We start from the raw sequence: 23,846 nt of genomic DNA, 5'->3' as shown, positions 1-23,846 counted from the left end.
AGGAGCAATGGTTCTGGATTCATAGGTTCGCAGTTGGTGTAGCTACTGCAGATAAGAATTGACCGCATGCAAGCTGCAGGAGGTAAGTAACTGGGATGGGGCTTGAGGCTGGGCTGGCCCGGCCCCAGAGCACTTCACTCCCATGAATGTGGCCTTGTGGTCTAGGGGGATGGCAGGAGGCCTGGCCTGCAAGAAAGGCTTGTTTTTCAGGGCACCCTGGGAGCAGCCCTTCCTCCCCCTGCCTGGCTTCCTCTGGGCTCGGGGCCTCTCCAGCCTGTACCTGAACAGACAGCAGCTCCTTCAGCCTGCCCAGGCTGTGGCCACAGAGCCTTGGCGGGTTTGGTTTTCCCCCTAAGTGGGAGGAACACTGGCTCAGTGTCCTGGGCCAGGCGCCTTTGGTTTCCCTTTGCAGAGCCCAGCCCTGAAAGGAGAGCCACAAAGGAGGTGTGTGTGTGCCTCAGACGGGAGGCGGCTGCAGGCTCCAGCCCAGCCCAGCCCCGTCTGCTGCGGAGGAGGCCGCCTGTTTATTCAGGGGCCGCCTGGCCCATCCTGGGCAGGTCCAAGTGAGCATTGGTCCTGGGCCCTCCACAACCACCTCAGGACCCGGCTGCCCGACGGCAGTCTCCCCAGCCCCCGCTCCCTCACTGCCTTTTCCTAGCGCAGAGCCCACAGCCCTGCTTCTGTCATTTGTGGGGCGGCTTGTTTGTTGTGGGTTTTGGGTGTTCTTTCATTGCAGCATCACTAAGATAATTTAGGAGACAATTGTGGGGGACCATGTTTGCTTTACAGGCCCTTCAGTATATGTCCTTCCAATCTGAAAAAAGATGTTGAAATTATCTTTATCCACTACCATTCTTGTCTAAAAGTTATTCTCCTCTCAGGAGGGGGTTGAATTCCTGAGATCGATGACTGACACCCTGTAGTGGCCTGTGAGAAGGTCCTAATTACAGCCTGAGAACAAGGATGCAGGGAGCACCCACAGGCCTGTGAGGAAGGGACAGTGACATTGGTCAAGGGGGCTCAGAGGGCCTCGCGGGCCACATCCTGCTGGAGGGCAGCTGAGGGCAGGCTGCCGTCCGGAGCAGCCCTGGGGAGGGCTGGGGTGACCCGGCAGAGAGCACAGCCCGAGTGCCAAGCTGTGGGGCCAAGGAAGGAGCCTGAGCTGGGCGTGAGAAGCCGGACCCCACGACCCCTCCCTGAGCCACGTATACAGAAAATCTCCGGTGTTGGGCCTCTCTGGTGAGCTCACACACCCAGCACACGTGTGCACACATGCTAATACCTGGAAGGGCCCCCAGCTTAGCACCCAGCCCTGGGTGTCCAGGGGTGCTGTGGGGTGAAGAGCAGCGCCCTGGTGTCAGCGAGGCCTGCACTCTGCATGTCGTTCTTCTTACATCTCTGGGTGGCTGGCACCATGCAGGCCTGGGGTTTCTGCTCAGTGAGTTGTTTGAATAAATTAATGAACTAGTGAATGAATGAATGGTGTTGGGTTTACTGTGGTTACTTTGGGAAAGTTATTTTACGAATCTGAGCCTCCTTGTTGTAGGTGCACAGTCTCTAGGGTTAGCTGCCTGGGTTCGAATCCCGGCTCTCTACTTACCAGCTTTGTGTTCTGGAGTGACCTCTTTAAGCCTCAGTTTCCCCATCTGTAAAATGGGGATAATACCTGACTCGTAGGGTTGCTGTGAGGGTTAAATGAGATAATATCATGTGAAGCACTTAGAGACCACTACATCGTAAGTGCTGTGTAGGTGTTTGCTGTTAGAGTCTTTAAAATGAAGATGACATCTTGTTGTTGTGTGTGCACTGGGAGCCTGGTGCATTGTCTTCCAAAGCGTGTTCCTGGCAACACTGAGTCCTTGTGTCGTTAGATGTTAAATGAGAAGGGGTCCTGGTCCAAGGCCCAAGAGCCTTAAGAAACCCTGGAATAAACAAAGCCAGACAGGCGTCTCTCCTGCTAATGCGCTCGGTGACATCTCCTGGGGGAGTGAAGAATTCTGCCTGCTGATTTGACCACAGAGCCCTTTCTTGCTTTCAGAGTGGGATGGGGGCTCCACAAAATACACTTTTGGAAGCAACACCTACTTCTTCCTTCCCCCTCTCCCTGGAGCCCTGGCCCCATCCTGCTCTTCTCATCCAGTGGTACCCAGGGAAATGCCAGAATGCACCTCCCTGAGTTTGGAACTGGGGCGGGAGGCAGTGGCCAAGCCAACCCCAGAAGGATGCCCAGCCCTCCACTCTAACCCAGTCAGCCGGGCAGGCAGGCTGGCATCACAGCCTTGAGGGCAGGACACTCCCCAAGAGGTATTCACCCTGCCTGTGGGTGAATGGCAGGGGCCTGGGGTGGGCTGCGACTGGTTAAAATAATGCCAGGCTGGGCAGTGGATGCCTCCCCAGGATGACGGAGAGGAGCATGACGTCTTGCTCCCAGTCTTTTATCAGGCTCATTAATTAGTTTCTGCTGCTTTCCAGACAATTGCAGCTGCTGTCAATAAGCTGGTTATGCAGTAAGAGCGGCAGCAGGGAGTCCTGGCCACGGGCCAGCGGATCTGGGCGTGGATCCTGGCTCTGCCACCCTGGCCGTGTCACGTAACCCTGCTGAGCCTCAGTTTCCTCATCTGCAAGAAGGGTGCAGTGACATCTCTCCCACAAGATGGTTGGATTAAAATAAATGAGAGGAAATGAAGTGACTGGCACGTAGCAGGCCTTCAAGGCTGGGTAGCCGTTACTAATAATCAGCCTCAGGGAAACGATCTGTGGTGTCAGAGCCCCTGTGCGAGGCTCCCAGTGGGCAGAGACACCCCTCTTCGGAGCTCAGATCTGATATGTTCTGGGAGGAGGGAAGCTGGATCTTGAAAAACGCCTTTCTCATATCCTTGTTTCAATCCTTTTAAATGCCCATCACAGGAACTTCAGAAAAGGCTCCTGGCAAACCAGAACTAATCAGGCCCTCAGCTCTCCAGTGTCTGTGTGTAAGTGGTCCTCAGTCCCACTCAGGGCCACAGATGCTCCCCTAGTGCCTACTATGTGTTAGACATGTTAGAAGCTGCAGTCCAAAGACACTAAGGACGTGGACTCTGTCCTCGATACACAGTATGGAAGGAGCCTGACAGGATGCCAATCTGGACCATATGGTCTTTTCCTCACAGTAGCAGAACTTGTGTTTGAGGCACAGTGATCATGAAGCCAAGGACAAATTTATTTTTGGTGGAGCAAACAGGGAATCCTTCCCCTGGAAGGTCACACCTGAGCAGGGTTTTGAAGGATGAACAGGAGTTTGCCTAGTGGATGGATGAGGCAAAATGTTCGATACTGAAACAGCATCCCCAATGTACTCCCAACCACCCCACCATTCTGAGGTCAGTGTGGATCTGCCACTAGCAAGCTTTGTGACTTGTGGGTAAGTCGTGTCTTTTCTCCACACTTCAGTTTCCCATTTGTAAAATGGGATCCCTTCCAGCTTTAATGCACTGTGATTTCGTGTCTGTGTAGGCCTAGATAGATGATAATAATTTCTAAAAAGTCCTCATTTTTCCAACAGTCATTGGCATTTTCTCTTTTTTTGCACATCCCAGTCTTACAGAGTTGGTCATAGTCTCTTCATTTCACTAAAGAGGAAACTGAGGCTTGCCAAGGTGAAGTGACTTGCCTTTTGCCAGGAAGTGGCATAGCCGGGCCTCAAATCCAGGTCTCTGACCCTGAGTTTGGGGTCCTCTCCATTGTTCCACACTCTCTCACGCACCCCACAGCCTAAAACCCCTTGGCGGGTTGCACATAACTGATCCTTGATGACCCCTGGCCTTGCCCAGGCCCTGGGTCAGGCGTTACTGCTGACAGAGGGGGAGGAGGAGGAGTTGAGAGCCTTGTGTGCAGAGGGTGCCAGGCCCCACCTTGAAGAAATCACTTAAGGGGGGGGCCAGCCCGGTGTCACCGTGGTTAAGTGCTCATGTTCCGCTTTGACGGCCTGCGGTTCTCCAGTTCAGATCCCGGGTGCGGACATGGCACCGCTTGGCAAGCCATGCTGTGGCGGGCGTCCCACATATAAAGTAGAGGAAGATGAGCATGGATGTTAGCTCAGGGCCAGTCTTCCTCAGCAAAAAGAGGAGGATTGGCAGCAGTTAGCTCAGGGCTAATCTTCCTCAAAAATAAAGAAAATTTTAAAAAAAGAAATCGCTTAAGGGAAGGAGGCAAGCAGGTGGGCCCGTGGGGGCAGAAGGTAAGAACTTGAGGACTGTCAAGTGAAAGCTGTGTTAGCCAGAGAGCAGGGTAAAGTCCAGGGCAGCAAGCAGGGGCGGAGCTCCCCTTTCCTGAAGCAAAAATCAGTGCCTAAATCCAGGGTGAAGGTAGCCCCCCGCCCCCAGGTCTCCGTATCCCCGTCCCTGCTCTGGTTTCTTACGGCGCGTGTCATGTGCATCATTTGCTCATTTATTTGATCATCGTCTGACGCTGCCCCCCAGAATGTAAGCTCCAGGAGAACGGAGACTTTCTTCATCACAGCTGTATCTCAACACCTTGCACAGGGTTTGGCGCAGAGACAATCTTCATTAAAGATGGGTGAATGAATGAATGAATGAATAAATGATGCCCTTACCTGCGATCACGCCAAGTCCCACTAGTCAGCAAGCCTTTGGCAAAGCATTCCCATACTTTGCTGCACTGGGATCACCTGGGGATTTTTTTTTTTTAGGAAGATTAGCCCTGAGCTAACATCTGCTGCCAATCCTCCTCTTTTTGCTGAGGAAGACTGGCCCTGAGCTAACATCCGTGCCCATCTTCCTCTACTTTATATGTGGGACGCCTGCCACAGCATGGCTTGCCAAGTGGTGCCATGTCCGCACCCGGGATCCCAACCGGGGAACCCAGAGCCGCCGAAGCGGAACGTGCGCACTTAACCCCTGTGCCCCTGGGCCGGCCCCCTCACCTGGGGATCTTTAAAAACTGCTAACACCTGGCTCCACCCTAGACAGTTGGATTCAGTTTTCTATGGGGTACGACCTGAGCATTGACATTTTTTAAGGTCTCCAGGTGAATCCAGCATGCAGTGCAGTTTGGGAACCTCTGCTTTGCTGTCTACTCCTAAAAGTCAGAGATGGGCTGCCTGGTCCAGGAGGAGGTGGGGAGGGCGGGGGCCGCATTTGTAGGAGAGGAGAGTTGTTTATCATCTCCTGGGCTTGTAGTCGCCTGATGTTACCAAGAGTTAAGGAAAGGGAAGTTTTTCCTCCTTGTCCTCACCCGGTCCAAGTCAAAAGAAGACCTTGTTCGGCTTCCTCCTCCCCTGCCACCTCCTCCTCTTAGAGGATTGAATGAGTCAGAGGAAATGCAGGTTTTCTCACCAATTTCCCCTCTTGTTGGGTTCGCATGAGTAAGAAAACCCATTGTTCATGTGTGCACAGGTTGACAAAAATAGAGCTTGGCCTCTCTGAACACTGAACCAATAAGACCTGGTTCTGCCCTGTCTGCACAGCATCCAGCCAGACATTACAAGGGAACCCAGCCCCGGGTGCAGACTGCTGAGGGACAATCACCAACGCAGAGGCGTTTGCCAGTGGAAAGGGGCTCACATTTCTAGGGCACCCACCTGGGTCCAAGATCTGTTCCTGGACTAACCCAGGGTTGGAAATGGGAAGGGACCTTAGCAATGTCTTGTCCAACCCACAGCTTTCCAGAGGAAGGAGTCATCACAGATGCCCTCCTCTTCCCAGGCCCAGCGCAGGCTCCTGGACAAGCGCCTGCTGGCGCTGAAGGGCCCTGAAATTCAGGCGTTGCTCCCATTTTCTCTAACTGGGAAATTGGGAATGACTTTCCCTGGGGTTGGGTGGCCTCTGCAATCCCAGGGCCCTGCCTACCTGCTTATACTTGCTTCCCTTTCTGTCGCCACTGCTTACATCATCAAAGGTTGAGTTTGTCCCCTGGGATAGAAAGCTGAGACTTACCAGTCAGGGCTGATGCTTTCTGACTGTGGAGTCAAGGGACCTCTAAAGAGGAGGGGAGAGAAGGCAAGTGTTTGTGGCAGAGTCTGAGCCAGCTGCGTGGAGGGCTTTTCCACACCAAGAACAGTAGTTGGTGATACTGTGTTTGGGCAGCAATCATGTCCAGAGTGTGACCATGTTTGACGGACATTGACAGTCCCGGTTAATGACTGATGTCCGTCTTGGAGAGCACTAGACAGATTGTTGGGGGACCTGGCTCTAATCCTGGTCCTACCACTAACTGACTGTGCACCTGTGAGGACAGAAGCCATTTCCCACCTCTGGGCTTGCTTCCTTGTTTGGGAAATGAGTAGTTATACTAGACCAGTGATTTGAAACACCTCTAAAGTCACAGAATCCTTTGTTCACATGAAATCTGATGTGAAGGTCTACATGTAAAACAGACAGAAGTGGAGCTGTTCTATTTCGTGCCCGGAGCACCCCCACCCTTTTGCAGGGTCTCCACAGAACCCCCTGAGGGTTCCAAGGAACCCAGTTTGAGAACCACTGGACCTGCTGCCCTTTTTTCAGTTCTGATAGTATTTGTTTAGCTGTTCTCCGTTTGTTCACTTGGCTAATGTTGGTTGGCATCAGCTGCTTGGCTAATGTTAACACTGGATAATGTTCAGAGAGCTCTTTTCCTATTATAATGATGCTATGCATGCCTAGCCAGTCCTTCCACATGGCCCCCAACATGAACAAAACGTCGCCTCTTTGCACCGTCTGATGTTGAGCTAACTCCTGCATGGTGACAGCAGAAGGAAAGTGGACAGAGGTCGACAGCTGTAGTATAGAGAGAACGTGCTGTTCTCTTCCCTCACCTGGATCACCCCAATGATACGTGTTTTCCGCCCCCATCAGTTTCCAGAGAATGGTAAGTCCTGCTCGTCAACATTCCACCTGCTTCTCTCTGGCTTTGACGTTCAATGTCAGGGGAGTGTTCTCATATCAACAATGGCAGAATCCATTTCATGACGTAAAAGAATTAGAGTGACTTGCCGTCTGAAAATTATTCTTGGATACAATCCCTGGGAGAGGGTTTCTGCTTTTAATGAGATTGTTCTTTCACCTGAAAAAGAAAGTCAGGCCCCTTAGGAGACTCCCAGTGCTGGGCAAGCCCTCGCAAGGAGCCCACTCCCCACCCTCATCCCCTGCCTGTCTTACCCCATCACAAAGCATCCCACTCACGGCGGGCAGGAGAGGGCCCTGCAATGGCGGTCAGGAGCCTGAGTTTCAGTCCCTGCTCGTCCAACATCTTACTGTGTGGCTTTGGACAAATTCCTAGTGTTCTCTGAGCCTCAGTCTTCTCATCCATAAAACGGGGGGAGAGTACCTTAGATACTTCCCCAGAGAGTCTTTCCAGCTTAAAAATGGTTTGATTCTATGACAGCTAAAACACAGCTATGCTAAGGGACCAGGGTAGCCGGGAGTCCCCCGCCCCCCACCTCATAGGTGGGGCTGTGCTCAGGAGGCAGGACGATATTTCCTAATAACTCTCTTCCAGACCCTATTTGAACAAAGGACACTGAGTCCTCCGAGAGCCGCAGACTGGGCTCAAGCCATCAGTTCCCACATTCCATCTCAGACCCAATCAGACCCCCAGACTATCAATGCTTCCCGGAACCCTCTGGAAGAGGCCAGGGCCTCTCTCGAAAGTCGAAAGTTGGTGTCCTGAATTCTCCCACAGGCTGCTCCAGGTTCTAACCCTCACCTCAGCTCTTCCTGCCTCCTGCCTGTGGTAATTGAGAATGGCTACTGTTTACTGAGTACCTGCTGTGTGTCAGGCCCTGTTCTAAGTATTTTATGGGTCCTGGTTATTTTAATCCTCACAGTAATCCCAAAATACATATTACTATTATCTCCAATTTGCATATGAGGAAATTGAGACACTGGGAATTAAACTTGCCTGGGGTCATCCAGCTACAAGGTGTGACACCAAGATATGATTCCCTGAGCTCCTCCACCTCATCACTGAGTCAGCCCGGGGCTGGTTCACGCGGCTGGCAATACCTAGGAGCTGCCATCTATCGAGGGCCTGCAGCCTGGGAGGCGTTGCGCAGGACACTTGCTTTATCATTTCATTTAAATGTCACAACTGGAAGAGGAAAGGTCTTGTCTCCATTGTATAGAGGTGGAAACTGAGGCTCCCAAACATTAGATGACTTCCCCATGGTGAGTCATAGAACTTGGAAGGCTTCCAGCCTGGAGGGATCAGTGTTAGCATCTTCTGACCTTCCTCTCTGTCACGCTGCTTTTCAGGACAAATACCAGGAGGTGCTCCCCACACCACCATCTCCGAGAAAAATAAAGAGGGACCACCAGCACCACCCCCTCCTTAGAGCTCTTGAAAATGTCCATCAGGCTGCCCCAGGAAGGGGACTTGACAGGTCTGACTTTCTCCACTGACCTTCCTGGGGAGAAAGCCAGGACCAAGAGAAGCAATGATCATGTTAGGTTTCTGCTTCTGTTTACAATTCTGGGTGATTCCGTCACATTACCTGCTTTCTGGAGCCCCTGAGACTCCGAAGGGAAGAGGGGAAACAGAGATAGAACCCCTGGACTCAGTCACATCCTGAAACCTCATGGGAGGCGGCTGAGTTAAGGAAGGTCTCGGGGTGGAGCTGGGAAGGCAGACAATGCCCAGGGTGTGTGGGCTCCTTCACACACCACACCTTTGATGAGTGCCTAAAATTAAGTATACCCACTGTGCCAGGGTGCACAACCCACGAGGTAGGCTGTGCCCTTCCCATTTTACAGATGAAGACACTGAGTCTCAGAGACATTACATAATTTTGTCCCAGGACTCACAGCTGACAACTAGGATTCAAACCCAGGTCTGTCTAATTCGAAAGCCAGTGCTCTTTATGACACAGCACAGTGCTCCTGTGTGTTAGGGACCGTGGAGGGGGACAGAAACAGGGGTGAGAAAAAGTCTGTGGCTTCTGCACACAGATCTGAACTGCAAGGCATAAGCAGAAGGGAGCAGGCGGGGGTGGTGGAGAGTGCACCTCACCCCCACTGCTCCAGCCTCCCCTCACATGCAGCCCTTGCCGGGAGACCCCCTTTAGCTAAGGCTGTCCCTTTTGGAGAGTCCTCAGTAGGTCTGGGCCCCTCAGTGGGATGCTTTGCCTCAGAGACAGGCCCTGGTAAACAGAGGGGCGGCTGGGAATTTATCTGTGGGAGAGAGATCGGGGAAAAGGAAGTTGAGAGCAAAGAGCTAGAGAGAAGGGGGCAGAAAAGCTGAAAAGCTGGGTGTGTGTGAGTTGGTGTGAGACCAAAGACCCAGCTGCCAACGGGCCCTGCCCATACAGAAGTGCCACCTTGTTGGTCAGTGAGGACTCAGCGAAGGTAAAAGTGGCTTCACGTTGGCCTGAGCCAGAGAGTTAGGAAGATAAATCTGATTCCCATCCCCCTCCTCCCTCCCACCTCCGCCCTCCCTCCCCCCCCCACCCCCCCGCGGCGCCCCAGTTACACAATGTAACATCGAGTTACAGCGAAACCACATTTTGCAATATTTGTTGCTTTACATCTTTGCCTTGTTTTAATCTGCAGCATAGTGAAGAGTTATGAGCGGGGCGCGTTTTTAATTTAAATTGTGTCTACTAAGATTCATCAGAAGGGGTCCCTCCCTCTTTGTTTTTTTTTTTTTAGGTGGGATTCAGGATAAGAATCAATTTAGGAGCCACTAGACTCAGGCTGGTGGTGGTGGTGGGCGAGAGAGGTAGGGGGTTGGCGGGTCTTCATTTGGGTCCGCAAATGTGAGGCTGGAAGCGCTGACCGGAATCTCCCAGCGCGGTGACCGCAAACAGCAGCGGCGGCGACAGCGCCCGCAGGCAGGCACGTGAACGCACAGGCTCCGTCCTGGAATCCCAGGGCCCGGGGGAGGGGGCAGGAACCTGGCGACGCGGGCTCCGGCGGGCCCAAGCGGGCTCCACCTCCCGAGGCGCCTGCGGGTCGCCCGGGCCCGCCCCGCGGCCGCGTGGCCATTGGCGGGAGCCACCCGGCCACCTGCCCCTACCTTCGGGGGCGGGGTTACCTGGGCCCCGCCCCCCGCGGCTCGGGTTCCCAGGCCGCGCTTCCTCCTCCTCCGGCCCCGCCCCCCGCGCGAGGCCCCGCCCCCTCGGTCCCCCAGCCCGGGCACCTCGTGATGTCACAGCGCCTTTGATACAAAGAGCCCTTCGGCCCACGCGGGTCTCCCGGCAACGGGCGCGGGTGGGGGTGGGGCCGGCACTCTCGAGCGGTGCCGAACCGTGCGAGCGGCCGCGGCGCGAAGGGGACTGTCCCTGAGCCCTCCGCGCTGTCCGCTGCCTCCCTGCCCCTCCGCAGCGCACCGACCGCGGCCAGACTGGGGATGCGCACCCCGCCCGCCCGCGGGGGCCAGGTAAGCTGCGGACGGGGACTCGGGCTCGCGGGGCTCCGGCGACGCGCACCTGGCCCGGCCCGCGGCCCCGGGGCCAGGGAAGTTGCCGGAGTGCGGAACTTGGTCCGCAGGCGGGCTGGGCGCCGGCTCCCGCCCCAGGAGTGTCCGCCCTCTCGGCCCCGGCCCGGGAGGTCAGCTTACCTGCGTCCAGGCTCGCTCGGCCACGGAGGAGAAGCCGCTGCCTCCGCCGCCCCCTCCGGGCCCTCTGCCTGCGCTCAGGTGCGAGGGTGGCCAGCCCTAGCCCCGGGGCGCGAGGAGAGGTGGCCCCCTGTCTTCGGCGCAGTTAAAAAAAGTGCTTTAGGGGGACCTAGTGGGCCGGGAAAGGGGCTCGTTTGCCCGGACGCCTCCCTTGGGACACCCCGCCACCCCCACTCCCCACCTCCCCTCCCAGCGCACCTGCCCCTCCCGGGCTGGTGTTGCCCCCGCTCCCAGCCGTGGGCCCCGCCGAGTCCCGAAGGGGGCTGCGCGCGGACGAAGTTTTTCCGCAGCTCTTGGCGGCTGCACCGAGCCTGTTCCCGGGCTTCCCTCGGCTCTCGCAGGGGCACTGCCGGGCAAGAGGCAGGGCGAGCCTAGTGTGGGGCTTGGGGACGGAGCCCTGCCCCTTCCCAGACGAGATGCGGCTGAGGCCGGAGGTGTGCGCGGGCTCCCAGCCCTTCTCCTTCTGGGCCCCCAGAGCCGGCGGGTCCGCCCCGGTAGTAGTTGCTGTTGTCACAGCCGCTTCTCTGCGGACGACAGGCATCTCCGAGGTCTTGGCGGAGCAGTCTCTGGAGAACCCCGTCTGTGCTATGGGAACCTGGTCCTTACTCAGCCCGGCCTTTATTCCTTCTCATCCTGCACACCCTCCAGCGTACCTCTTTGCCCATTTCCCCTTTTCCCTAGCCCTGCTCTCCCACAGACGGCTGGAGGGTTCACATCACTGGGGCCTGAGGGACGTGCCCGTTCCTTGACTGACTTATTTATAGACCTCTTCCTGAAAGGAGCTCGAGGGGGCTGGGTTCCTGTGCTCAGCCTGGCAAACCCCTGGGCTGGTGCCCAGAGATCCAAGCCTCTGGCCTCCCTTCCTGGAGGCAGGTGCTCACATCTTGGGCCCCTGGCAAGGGGGCAGGTGGGCTCATCCCCAGGTCCTTCCCTCCTGAAACAGATTACAGTGACTATCAGCTTGAGGAAGAATGAACCTCAAAGGTTTACCAGCTGTGTGGATGTCACACCTGAGCAGTAGGCGCCTCTCTGTAACCATCTACCCAGCCTTGGTGGAGTCCTTGAGTCATTGCCATTATCTGGGGTCTTGTCATCTGCCGGGCACCAGTCCCAGACAGACTGGCCCAAACCCTACCGTGCTGAGCTGGCATTCATGCAAGGTTCATTATGTGCCCAGGGACTGTTATACACGGACACTTTCCTGCCCTCAAGGCATTTGCAGGCCGTGGGGAGACTGAAAACCTGTGTCAAATTATTCCCTGCCCAACTTCTGGGTTGTCTCTGGGGTCCCTGTGAGTTCACCGAGGTTGGGGCACTTGGAGGAATCGAGAAGCCAGTGGAGAACTTGGGACTTGGGTAGCAGGCAGCACAGCTTGGGCAAATGCCTACTGGCGAACAGCTTGGTAATCTGGGGGACCCTGGGCTTTGGTGGAGAGGGTGGGGTGAGTGACTAAGGCCAGCGTGTGCCTGGGGGAGGGACGGGACTAGCCAGGCCAGGTAAGTAGGCCGGGAGGTGTAACCTTTGCCCCAAGGAAGACAAGTAGGAGAGACAGCCTGGAGCCTGTTCACAGAAAGGACACTTAGTCCTGCAAGGGAGGAGAAATGAGGAGGCCTGGGCGGCCCACACTGGGGAGGCTCTGGGCTGCAGCTTGAGAACTTCCTGGTGCCTGTTCCACTGGCCACTCTCCCTCCCTCCTTCCCTTTGCTCCCTGAAGCACATTTGCCCTTGGTGGCCTCCTAGCCACTTCCCCGCTGGCGGGACCAGCTGCCCCCACACCCAGGGCTTTCTCTTCAGCTGTTCACCTGGGGCCCTCACAGTTCTCACCTTCCTCCTCCCCCTGTCCCCCCACCAAGGTGGCTAGAAACTTCCTTTCCTAGGGCTGCAGCCCCTCCTCGGAGGTGGGCTGCCTGCTTTGAGGGGCTTCCTGATTTTGCTTCACTTTATATATTTTAGGTGTGGGTAGGGAGGAGGTGGAGGGAGTGGGAGAGACTTCCAGTAAAATAGCAGGTGGGCAATTCTGGAAGGCAGGCATCTCAGAGACTTTGGGCCTTAGACGAGGGAGGGACAGCCTGGGCAGAGCGTGCCCACGCTCTGGCCCTGTGCTGTGTCCCCTGGCACAGGGCTCATTGCGTTTTGAAAAGGAAGCATCTTTATCTGCTCTGCCAGCTGCCTGGTGTTGGCACTGGGCACGGTGACTTGGCCTTGGCAGGCGTGCAGGATCCCTGGGGTTGGGCTCTGTTTTCCTCTGCATCCCCTCTGCTGGCTCTTGACTCAGTAACTCGGCATTGATGGCATCAAATCACTGGCCTCTTGAATGAGGAGGACCGCTCCGGTCTTCCTACTGCCCAGTCCACCAGGTGGATTAGTGAGTGGTCCTGCCCCAGGGCTGGCTGAGATGGGCATGTTGATTTGGCAGGCCCACCTCGCATCTTACTGCACATTGTGTGGTCTGCTCTCCTGGATGTGGCACGGCAGTCTCCTCCATCAGATGGCATTCCAGGGCACAGACCCTTCCCCATTTCTGTTTGCCCAGCCCCCACTCAGCACATTGCCTGGTACAGGGCAAGTGCTGGCTGAATTCACTCATTCAACAAGTACTTGAGCATCTAGTTTGTGCTAGATTCTGTGCTGGGCACTGGAGATACAGCTGTGAACACAGCAGACAACACTTGGAGCTCAAGTGATGGCAGAGGGGCAGGCGAATAGCGTGCAAGGTGGCCAGAGAGAAAGCAAGGCGTGGGGAGGGCTGGGTGGGGGCTGCGTTTTTAAATAGAGTGGGCAGGGAAGTCCTCACCTTCGCAAGGTGGCATCTTGACAAAAGAGGTACAGGCAGAGGGAACGGCAGCTGCAAAGGCCCTGAGATGGGGCCATGGTCAGCGAGATGTGTCCGTGGAACTGCAGGGAGGCCGCTGTGAATGGCCCGTAAGCCAGGTGAAGGGGCAGGGGGCACAAGCTCAGCGAGATAGGGGGGCATCTAATGCTGCCAAGCAACAGCCCAGAATCCCAGGAGAATGGGAAGAGACTAGAAATCCAGAGGCACAAAATGCACGTCATTGCTTTGCACCATTCAGACCTTTGCTGTCGAGGGGTTTGGCATTAAGGCCTTTCTTGGGGAGCGGTGTCTGTGTGTGCCCGTTGCTGCCGTGGACTTTCCTGCCCTGAGCCCGGGTCAGATAAGCCCGTCCACATGAATGTGGAAACAGTTCTTGCAAGACTGTGTTTCTACCCACAAATCAATACTGCAAAAGCCACCGGGGGGCTGTGCCCAGAGCTGTGTCTAAGCAGGCAGGGGGCCACTCCTGTTCCCACAGGTTGATGCTGCCAGGGGTGTGACAAGTCCAGCGCTCAAGACCCACAAAGGAGCCGGTCGCCCGTGCTTGTCTGCGCTGGCTGGCCCCTCCAAGGGCTCTCTTTCCTCATCTCCTTCTTGGACTCCCTGATGTCCCGCTCTGCTCCCTCTGCCCGTGGGCAGTGGCAGCACAGGCCTGTGCCCTGGTCTCCTGAGGAGCCCAGCAGAGGCTCTCACACACCTGGGCAGCAGCTTTGGGTCTAATCTGTGTCCCGTCTAGGCCCCCAAAGCGTGTGTGTGTGTGTGTGTGTGTGTGTGTAGAGGAAGGAGAAAGTAGGCAACCAGAAATATGTGCGTCCACAGTGGCAGCCTCAGTGGTCCAGAGCTGTGGAATCCGGGTGACCTGTAACCCCAGTTCCGTTGGACAGGCCGGTACTAGGAACGCCAACGGTTCTAACCGCGCTTCTTGACTTCCTTCAAGAAACGGGAAGTTTTGACTGTTGGGCATATGTTTAATTGGTTCAACCTGCTTCATCTTCCCAGACAAGTGGGTTTTTTCCCAACAACGTAAACATGATTCAAATGAAAACCAAACTGCAGCAGTTATTATTAATATCTGTGGCTCTGCTCATGGAGTCTTTCTCTTTTAAGGCATCGAAAAGAGGAAGGCCTAAACAGAACTGGCGTGTGGGAGAGGGGGTGGGAGCTCTGTCACTCTTGAATCATCTCCCGTCACCCCTCCTCTGCCTCTGCAAGCTGAACACCATAAAGAGGGAACCCATGTTTCCAGAGTCGTGCTGTCTGCCGTGGACCTGCGATGGAGAGCTGAGGGGTCTGCTCTGGCCCCAGACTGCTGTCCCTGTAGGATAGGAGGGAGAGCAGGAGCAAGCTGCTTCCTGCTCGTTGGTTTTCCTGGGAGAAATACACATCTCAAAACACAGAGCCTTCAGCTCACGCTGTCACCCAATGCCTGTATTCTTTTTTTTTTTTTTTTGAGGAAGATTAGCCCTGAGCTAACTGCTGCCAATCCTCCTCTTTTTGCTGAGGCAGACTGGCCCTGAGCTAACATCCGTGCCCATCTTCCTCTACTTTATATGTGGGACGCCTGCCATAGCATAACTTTCTGAGCGGTGCCATGTCCTCACCTGGGATCCGAACTGGCGAATCCCGGGCCGCCAAAGCGGAACGTGTGCACTTAACCACTGCATCACCGGGCCGGCCCCAGAAAATAAAGTTTTGGAGTCAGCAAACACATGGTTCTAGATCCTGGCTCTGCTGCTTGCTAGCTGTGGGACTTTGGGCAAACTCTCTCACGTTTCTGAGCCTCAGTTTCTCCATCTGTAGAATGGGATTGATAATAATATCTACCTCATAGGGTGATGGTGAAGATAAAATGAGCCGCTTTGACCTAAAATACCCAGAGTGCGTTCTGACACGTGCTCGGTGGGCGCCTGATGGCTGGCTAGGTGCCTAGAGAGGCGGGACAGTGTAGTGCCCAAGAGCGTGGACTCCGTAGTCAGGCTGTCCGGGTTCAAATCCTGGCTCTGCCAGTTGCTGTTTGTGGAATCTTAGGCAAATTATTTAACCTCTCTGTGCCTCAATTTCCTCATCTGTAGAACAAGGATGGTGCTAGGACCTTCCTCATGAGGTTGTTAGGGGGATCAAATATGTAAATGTATGAAAAGCTCTTAAAACAGTGCCTGGCATAGGAGTGAGCTGATAGTTTCAGTTTCCGCACGCCTCTCCCAGGTTGATTCATGTGACTGATAACCTTAGAACCTAACAGAATGTCTTGCGGAGAGGACGTCAGCACTAAAGCAGGAAGGTGGCAGGAGGAAGAGCCCTGTCACCGGAGGGCCTCGACAGGAGCAGTGCAGCCCCACTTCCTCAGCTTCTGTGTGCTCAAATCAACCAGCTCAGCCTCTGCAGATGCAGACGCTGGGGCCGGAGTGAGCTGACTGGTGCCCGCCCGCGTGGCAATCTGTGAATGAGATGCAAAGCATGGTCCGAGGTGACAGCCAGCTCCCCTGGGCCTGGTGTGGGGCTGCCCCTGGTCCTCCTAGAGGCAGCCCACTCTGCTGGGCTGTGGCCTGTTTACCAAGGTGAGGGGGGCTGCACCTCTGCCCACCCGCCCCTCGCCTCCAGCTAGGGCCGTCTGTCCACCTCCGCCCAGCCAGAAAAGCCAGCTTGGAGCAGTGCTGCCCGTCTGCCCCTGCCAGCCCACAGGATCTGCCTTATTAACGTGCTGAGGCTCTGGCGGGCTACAGGCCCCAGGAGATCTGGAGGAGAGCCAGACTGAAAGGTGCGGGCTGCGCAGCCACCTGGCCACTCTGGGTGACTGCTCTTGGTAGTTTTCCAAGGAGCGAACCTACCTGTTTGTCCAGCCTGGCTGGTCAGGTGGAGAGTAGTCGGGACAGCCTCTGCCTGACAATGTTAAATGACCTTGAATTGATGGCCTCCTGGGAAACGAGTGTTCTTGTTGACAAGGCGCGTCTGGCTAGCACATTTTTGTGAGATTATCTGCAAGATTGCATCGGTTATTGGCAAAGAAGCTCACAGCAGCAGGTGTGTGTGTGTGTAACACACGTGCGTGCCTGGAGTTGTCATCTACCCTTCAATGCACACACACGGTCTAAGGAACTGTGACCGAACCCCACTCCCCATTTACTCTGTACGATACAGATTCGAAGACACACTATTTCTTGTCTCATTTTAACATCTCGGATTGGTGTGTGTTGTACATTCTCTGGTGTGTTGTAATTTAATTGACAGTGCCGTTTCTTTCTTGGTGTCCTCGAAATAACAGTGCATCTTAAAATCAAAGGCATCTCGGATTTAATGAAACACAGAAACTAGGTAACCTCTAGAGAACTTACATAATTTGCCCAGTTTCTTCAAGGAAGGGAGTAAAGCCACCTTGTAGTAGTGGGAAGATTTATGAGGGGACACTGTGGTGTGGTTCAGGAGAATGAGCTTGGACTCCAGGGAGACCTGGTCCCAGATTCCAGCTTTATAGCTCACCAGCTGTGTGTCCTTCAAAAAGGAGAGCAACCTCTCTGGGTCTCAGGTTGTCCCTCCACCAAATGCTGATCATGGCTCCACAGTCATCATAATTGTGTGTAAGGCACCTTCCCCTGTTCCTTGCCAGGTATCGTTTAAGGTCACACTGCTCCATTCCACCTGGGTTAACAGGGAAAATGAAGGCAGGGAGTGGTCACTGGCCTTCCCAAGGTAACAGGGAAACTGTGGTGTTAACGTACCAGGACTGTTGGACTCAGTTTATAATCCTTGAACATCACCTTTTCTTTCCTTCCCTGCTCCTCCCACTTTGCCTGAGTTTTCATTTTCACATGTGTTTCCTTTTAGCAATTTTCTCTCAAATCGCTCTCCTCTTCCTTTCTATAAAACCTTCGCACATGTAGCCTCTTTGAAGCTCTCTGTGTTGGGAAAGGGGAGGGGGCTATGCCCCACGGCGAGGGTGGCACAGGCCCCTGGAGCCTCAGCTGACAGTAATCAGTGGTCTACTGTGCTGTGGTCCCTGCGACCTTCAGCTCAAGTCCAAGTTCTGGTCCCACCAGCCTTGCTCATTCCTGCTCTTGTGGCCTCCGGGTATCAAGCTGAGAAGCTGCTCCAATGCCGAGTGTTGGACACTGCCATCGCCAAGAGTATTTAGTATTCTCTGTACCCTCCTTGCTGCATTAAAATCAGACTTTGTTCAAATTCCAGTCCTGCTAGCTCTGTGACCTATTGTTAGTTACTTAACCTCTCTGAGCCCCAGTCTTCTCATCTAAATAGTAGCTGATGCACAAATACATCTGGCACATGATAGATGTATTCTTTCTTGGTCTTCCCCAAATGTTTAAGACCACCTTGTGTTTCTTTTAGGTGCCAAGGGCTCTGGGAGCACCAGCTGACAATGTTGCTCCAAGTTAATGCCCTGAGACAGACAGAGGAGTTGTGGGCAGGGAACAGTGTGGGTGAAGGCACAGCGACCTGTGTGAGTGGGATGTGTCGGGCAGGATGGTTGGGCTGCAGCAGGAGGGAATGGGGTGGGCAGTACCTTAGCACCTGTGGGGGTGAGGTGGACAAGGTGGGCTGCTCACCACGGTAGGAGCACGGCTGGGGGAGCAGTGGGCTGAGTTGGAGGCAACAGGAGACAGGCACGTGGGGGGCTCGGCGAGAGATGCTGGCTGGAGGGAGAGTCAGAGCAGGTGGGGGTCGTGAACATTGTTTTCATCCAAGGTCTCTCTCTGCCTCGCTCCTCTCGAGATCCCGATGAAAGCCAGGAGCCCGGCTTCCTCAGTTTTGTGTACAGCGACAGGGGCTCACAGCCCCCTCCTCAAGGAGGTGCTGTTTAGTGTCTGGGACAAGGCTGAACCTCAGTCCTTCGTGTACCAGGCGGTGGAATGAATTAAGCCAACCCACAGGGCTGTGGATGGGGCGGAACTTCATTTACAAAGAGCCTGCATCAGCTGGTGCAGCGGCCCCTCTGGGACCCCCAGGAGGCGAGGCTACCAGGCCGGGGACGGGGAGAAGCAGTGGATTAGCTGTGCCAGGGCTGGGATGGGAAGTTTCCCCAGCGGGTGGTTCTTCTCTCCTTAAAATGGCATATAAGGGGCGGGGGAGACAAGGATGAGGCCGCAGCCTGGCGTGTGCCGCCTGGCCCAGTGTCCCAGGGAGAGGCACGGGAGCAGAGAAGGGGCTCACTGGGGACAGTGCGCCCAGGGAAGGCCCTAGGGCTTGAGGAGCACAGTTCTGGGGGCGTCAAGGGTGGAGGGAGGGGATCGGCCTCCCAGATGCAGTGGCTTTCTCACGGGGGCTTGTTTAGGGACAGGTGTTTGTGGCACAGAGAGGAATTGTGTTTCCAGCACAAGGAACAGCATGTGCCAAAGCATGGGGAGGGGGTGGTGGTGGGTGGTAAAGTTGGACAGGAGCTTGGGGTCCCAGGGGAGGGGGAGTGGCAGGATCTTGTCCTGAGGCCGAGATTGGCTGGACAGGGCTGTGTTTGCTGGGCTGAGGCACCAGGACCTGGGTCTGTGGCCAGTGGGGAGCCCACAGGGTCTCTGAGGGGGTCTTGATGGACTTGCCCTGGGGGCCTCCCACCCTCTGAGCCTAAGCTGTGGCTTGTGGTCAGTCCTAGTGCTCCCTCACCTGTCCCCACTGTGGAAGAGGCTGGGAAGGGGCCTGAGGTGGCTCAGCAGCCCTGGCCCTCGGCCCCCAAGCTGAGCTCTGTCCAGCTGTGCTCCTGTGAGCCTTGGTGCAAGGCAGCAGCCGCTGGAACACGCAGTCGGCGTAGCTGGAGATGGCAAAGGCTGCAGGACAAAAGGGACACCTGAACAGCGCCTGCCTGGAGCGCTGCTGGGGCTCTAGGCTGACGGAGGTGTCAGAAGGTTATAAAAACAGGCTCTGGCAGGGGGCACTACGTGGGGTGGGGAGGAGGAGAGGGGCCCTGTCGTTGGCCTGCCTGGTCCTGACCTGTCTGCTCCAGAATGGCAGGTCAGAGGGAGTCTGGGCCTTTAGCTTGAGGTGGACATTGGCACTCTGCTTGGCCTTGCAAGGCCTGAGGGTTTCTGTGGCAAAGAAGGGGTGGGGTGTAGACTGTGGTTAGCCATGTTCGGGTGTGCCCTCTCTGAGCACACAGTGGCCTCTTCCTGGAAAGTTCATGTCACCTTTGGAAGGTGCCCCACTGAGGGAATGCTGCTTGGCCCACTTGGTGGATGCTCACAGGGGAGAGCTGACTTGGGCCACTGCTGTCCCATCCCAGGCTTTCACTCTAAGCTCCTCTTGCAGAGATGGTAAAATCCGGAGCCCCCAAAGCAAGCCCCACAGACTCTCAACTGTGTGCGTAATTAAGCCCTCACTTCAAACAGCCGCATCTTTCAAAGCTATAATTTGTAACCCAAAATAGCTGCCTGTTCAAAGAGCCAGGAGAGCCCTTGGTGTGCGTCCCTTTCAACTTGCAGCCTGTTAATTCGCTTTTGACATTTGAGTTGCCCCCACCTGGCCCGTGGATTTCTCAAGAGAGCCGTACGTATGATGGCTGGGTGGGCGCTGGAGCTCCCCGGCGGGTCCTTGGGAAATCTTTGAGAGTTTGGATGGGGTGACTGAAGGCGGCGGGGCAGGGCGGGTCCTGATTCAGGTTCACGCAGCTGCAGGGGTGTAGAGAGAAAACTCACAGCATAACTTCAGGGGAAGTGTCCTCATCCCTAAGGAGGAGACAGGGTTCACTTGCAGGAATTTTAGGGGAAGATAATGAGGCCGCCTCAGTAAGGCGCAGTCAGATGCTGGCCACGCAGTAGGTGCTACCGTCCTTCCCTTCTCTTAGCTATGGCTCCACTTGGTAGAGTCAGAAGATCTTGTGTGTATATTCGGGTAGGTGGATGGGGGGACTCAGCTTGCAGGAAATACCTCCCTTGACCTGCCGCTTCTCCGGCGGCTGACATGCCTGGAATTCTTGGGGCTGGCTGCTGGCTTTGGTTTCCAGATGTGGAAGCAATTTAAGTTCTGTTTTTATAATCCCCAACGGTTCGCCTCTGAAGTCTCACTTGAAAATGAAGCCCACTGGCTCTTTTTGGGGGGCACAGGGGGAAACTAGGTGGCCTCTTTGGATCCCTTTTATTCAGGAGGTGGGTTCACTGGGATGTTCAGATCTGGGACCCAGGGCTTTGTTGAGACAGCTACACCCCATCAAGGGCGTGGTCCCTACGGGAGCAGAAGTTGATCCTGGGGCCACCTCTCCCGTGGGTTTTCCTTGGCCAAATTCAGCTGCAGTATCTGCCTGGCCCCTGGGTCACCTTCACCAACCCTGGACAGCCAACCTGGGGTGGGGAGAGGGCACTCGGATTCTGGCCATGTCACAGGGAGGCTGGCATCACAGCCGAGCAAGGTGCCCACGTGTCCCAGGAGTGGTAAAGGCCTTCCTTCCCAAACTGACCACAACAGAAGGAAGAAATCTGCTCTGCATTTCCAGTAGCCAGAAATACTGCTGGCACGGAGAAACTGGTAATATCTTGCTCGATTACTGAGTGCTGCTAGCCCCAGACGTGGCCTGAGCCAGGATTACAGGCGCTCTGGGGTTGGGGGGGGACCCTGTGGTTCTGGGGCTAACTGCTGACCTCGTCTCTTGTAAACCAGTCGCTATTTGCGTAAAATAAGTTTTACATTTGTATGATAACTGCACTAAATACAGTTCTGGGCACCTTTGCAGTTGTAAATGTCTCTGGCTGAACAGCCCATATGCTTCTTTAAAATGAAAATATAATACCTATACCATTGAGAAAACACAAGAAATGGAAATAATTTACTTAGATTCATATATAGTGTTTATGAAACATCATCCTGGTAATTATAGATCCACCAAACTTCCGTTTCAGCAAAATACATAGTCTCTTTAGAAGCAGCAGATTATCTCCAAGACAGTCACATTCTAAGGTGCTGGGAGTGGGGACTTCAAGATCTGAATTTGGGGGAATGCAATTTCACCCATAATGGAGGCTCTGGAACCGCCCCTACTGGGAGGAGGAGGTGGAGGGTGAGCAGGGCCTGGCGTCCCAGGAGGGCCTGAGCGGAGGGCGCCAGCTCTGCCTTCTGGCAGAGGCCCACGTGGGTGAGGGGCCCATTGGGGATGCCTCTTGGCCAATTGCTCTGTTTGGAAAAGTTTCTAGTAATATGACTCATGCTTCATCTTCTCGAGATGATCATTCTTACAACTTGAGCCGATCCTTCAGAACCTAGACCGCTCATCAATCGGTACCCTCGGAGGCTGTGGCGTCTTCCAGGCTCCCTATTTCTCTTGACTCTACCCCTAGGATACCATTCTGTAAGCATGGCGTCACTTCTTCGTATTCCTTTTAAATGGAGCTCAACTTGTCAGGGCTTTTACGCTTTTCCTTAACCGGTTCAGTGGGTTGGGGGCAACTATCTATCATGTTTTGTGTATGTAAGGTTTACTTCTAACACACTGGAAAAATAAAACCTGTAAGAACTGATTATGGCCTGGCCACCCTTCTCAGCCGCCATCCCGTGTCAACTGCCCAAGGTTTTGGCCAAAGCAGCGCTCTATGGTGGCTCACCTCCTCCTCAGTGCGATGGGTCCAGAGCCCACCATACAGCCCCTCCAATAGCCATGGCTCCATCAGCCACACACAGGGGCCCCACAGTGTTTCACATGGACCCCAGGTCAGCCCCTGCAACCAGGACAGGCCATCATGGACCACGTCGTTAAGGAGTTGCACGCCCCGGTGCTCTCCAGGGCTGCTGCCATATTTGCCTTCTCTCTTAATGTAACTTTCTTTCTGAATGATTTGAAAAAAAATTAGGCAAGACGTTATCAAAACTAAGGACATTGCTCCTTCATAACTGTATACCATTAACAACCTAACAAAATCAAGCCCAATTCCCCGATATCACCCCACATCTAGTCCATATTCCAGCTTCCCTATTTGTCCCCAAAAGGTCTTTTACAGCTAGGGGGTTGTTTGTTTGTTCGTTTGTTTGAACTGGGGTCTAACCGAGGGTGGCGTCCAGTTTGTATGTCTCTTGATTAGTCTAGAACCGTGGTTTTCACACTGTGCTCCTGGGGCCAGCAGCATCAGCTTGACCCAAGAACTTGTTAGAAATACTCCTTTCTCTTCTTTTTTGCCTAGTTCAGCCTATAGAAACATGCATTTTTCAGACTTCCTGAAGCAGAAACTCTGATTCAATCTGAGTTTTAACAATCCCCCCACCCTGCCATGGTTCTGATGCACAGTAAAGTTTGAGAACCACTGGTCTAGAAAAATTCCCTTCCCTCTTCTTTACCGTTCTCTTTTGGAAAAGACTCGGCCGGTTGTCTCTTAGAGGGTCCCACATGCTTTGTGATTATTTCCCTGTGGTGGTGTGTAACTTGTTCCTCTGGCCCCCGTTTCCCCGTTTTCTGGAAGTTTGATCAGAACCGAGTTAGGATTTTTCTTAAGACGATGTGACAGGTGATGCTGTGTCCTTCACGTTGTGTTACATCAGGGGGCCAGTGTCTGATGTCCCCAATCAGTGGTGCTCGCTTTGACCATTGCCTTAAAGCGACAGTAGCCTGTTTTCTCCCTGGTAGAGGTGGGAAGGAGGAATGCTGGCTGCTTTGCAGTAACCTGCAGGGTGACTCTTTGGCACTGTGCAAGAATCCAATTCTTCCTCAACCTTTCCTCTGCTGGTTTTATTCTACGGTTACTGGGTGTAGTATTCTATTTGTGTCAGGTCAAGTTTGTGTTATTCAAGTCTTCTGTCTCCCTTCTAATTCTCTTCGCTTGCTCCATCAGTTACTGAGAGAAGTGAATGAAAATCTCCAACTTTGACTTCTAAGTGTTTTTTTTGGAGAAGAAGAAGATTAGCCTTGACCTAACATCCATGCCCATCTTCCTCTACTTTATATGTGGGACGCCTGCCACAGCATGGCTTGGCAAGCGGTGCCATGTCCGCACCCGGGATCCAAACCGGCGAACCCCGGGCCACCAAAGCAGAACGTACGAACCTAACCACTGCGCCACCGGGCCGGCCCCTGTTAAATTTTGCATTCTATATTTTGAAACTGTTTCTAGAAGCATAAACATGTAGGAGTGTTACATCTCATGAAATTGATATTTATCATTTTTTAATGTCCCTGTATCTCTTGCCTTTGAGTACACTTTGTCTAATATTAGTATAGCCCCTCCAGCTTTTGGTGGTGTTTGCATGGTGTATCTTCTCTCATTCTTTTACTTTCAACCTATCTGTGTCCTTATGCTTAAATTGTCTCTCTTGTAAATGGCAGGTGGTTGTTTTTTATCTAATCTGACAGTATTTGTCTTTTGATAGTTTGTTCCGTTTTCATTTACTATATTACTGATGTGGTTGAGTTTATTATTTGTTCTTTATTTGTCCCACTCTGATCTTTGATCCTCTTTTCCTCCTTTTTTCCTGTATCCTTTTGGAAGACTTCAGCATTTTGTTATTCCATTT

General features: G+C 54.2%; 1 protein-coding gene across 4 annotated transcripts in view; it reads left to right on the top strand.

The window, feature by feature from the left end:
* The window catches only part of RAB11FIP4 (RAB11 family interacting protein 4), a 117,336-nt gene that overhangs the window by 67,100 nt on the left and 26,390 nt on the right, over positions 1 to 23,846 (top strand). The window contains exon 1 of one of the 4 annotated variants that reach the window (XM_023653053.2): positions 9,841 to 10,350. The exons of the other annotated variants lie outside the window; for them this stretch is intronic. Coding sequence (XP_023508821.2) covers positions 10,321 to 10,350 — 30 coding nt within the window. The 5' untranslated portion in view covers positions 9,841 to 10,320. Of the gene's footprint in view, positions 1 to 9,840; positions 10,351 to 23,846 lie in introns of those variants that run through there. 4 annotated transcript variants of the gene reach the window in all.

The sequence above is a fragment of the Equus caballus genome, chromosome 11 (genome assembly GCF_041296265.1).
Source record: "Equus caballus isolate H_3958 breed thoroughbred chromosome 11, TB-T2T, whole genome shotgun sequence".
Taxonomy (NCBI): Eukaryota; Metazoa; Chordata; class Mammalia; order Perissodactyla; family Equidae; genus Equus; species Equus caballus.
Note: the sequence above shows the minus strand (reverse complement) of the source record. Positions and strands in the feature narration are given on the sequence as shown.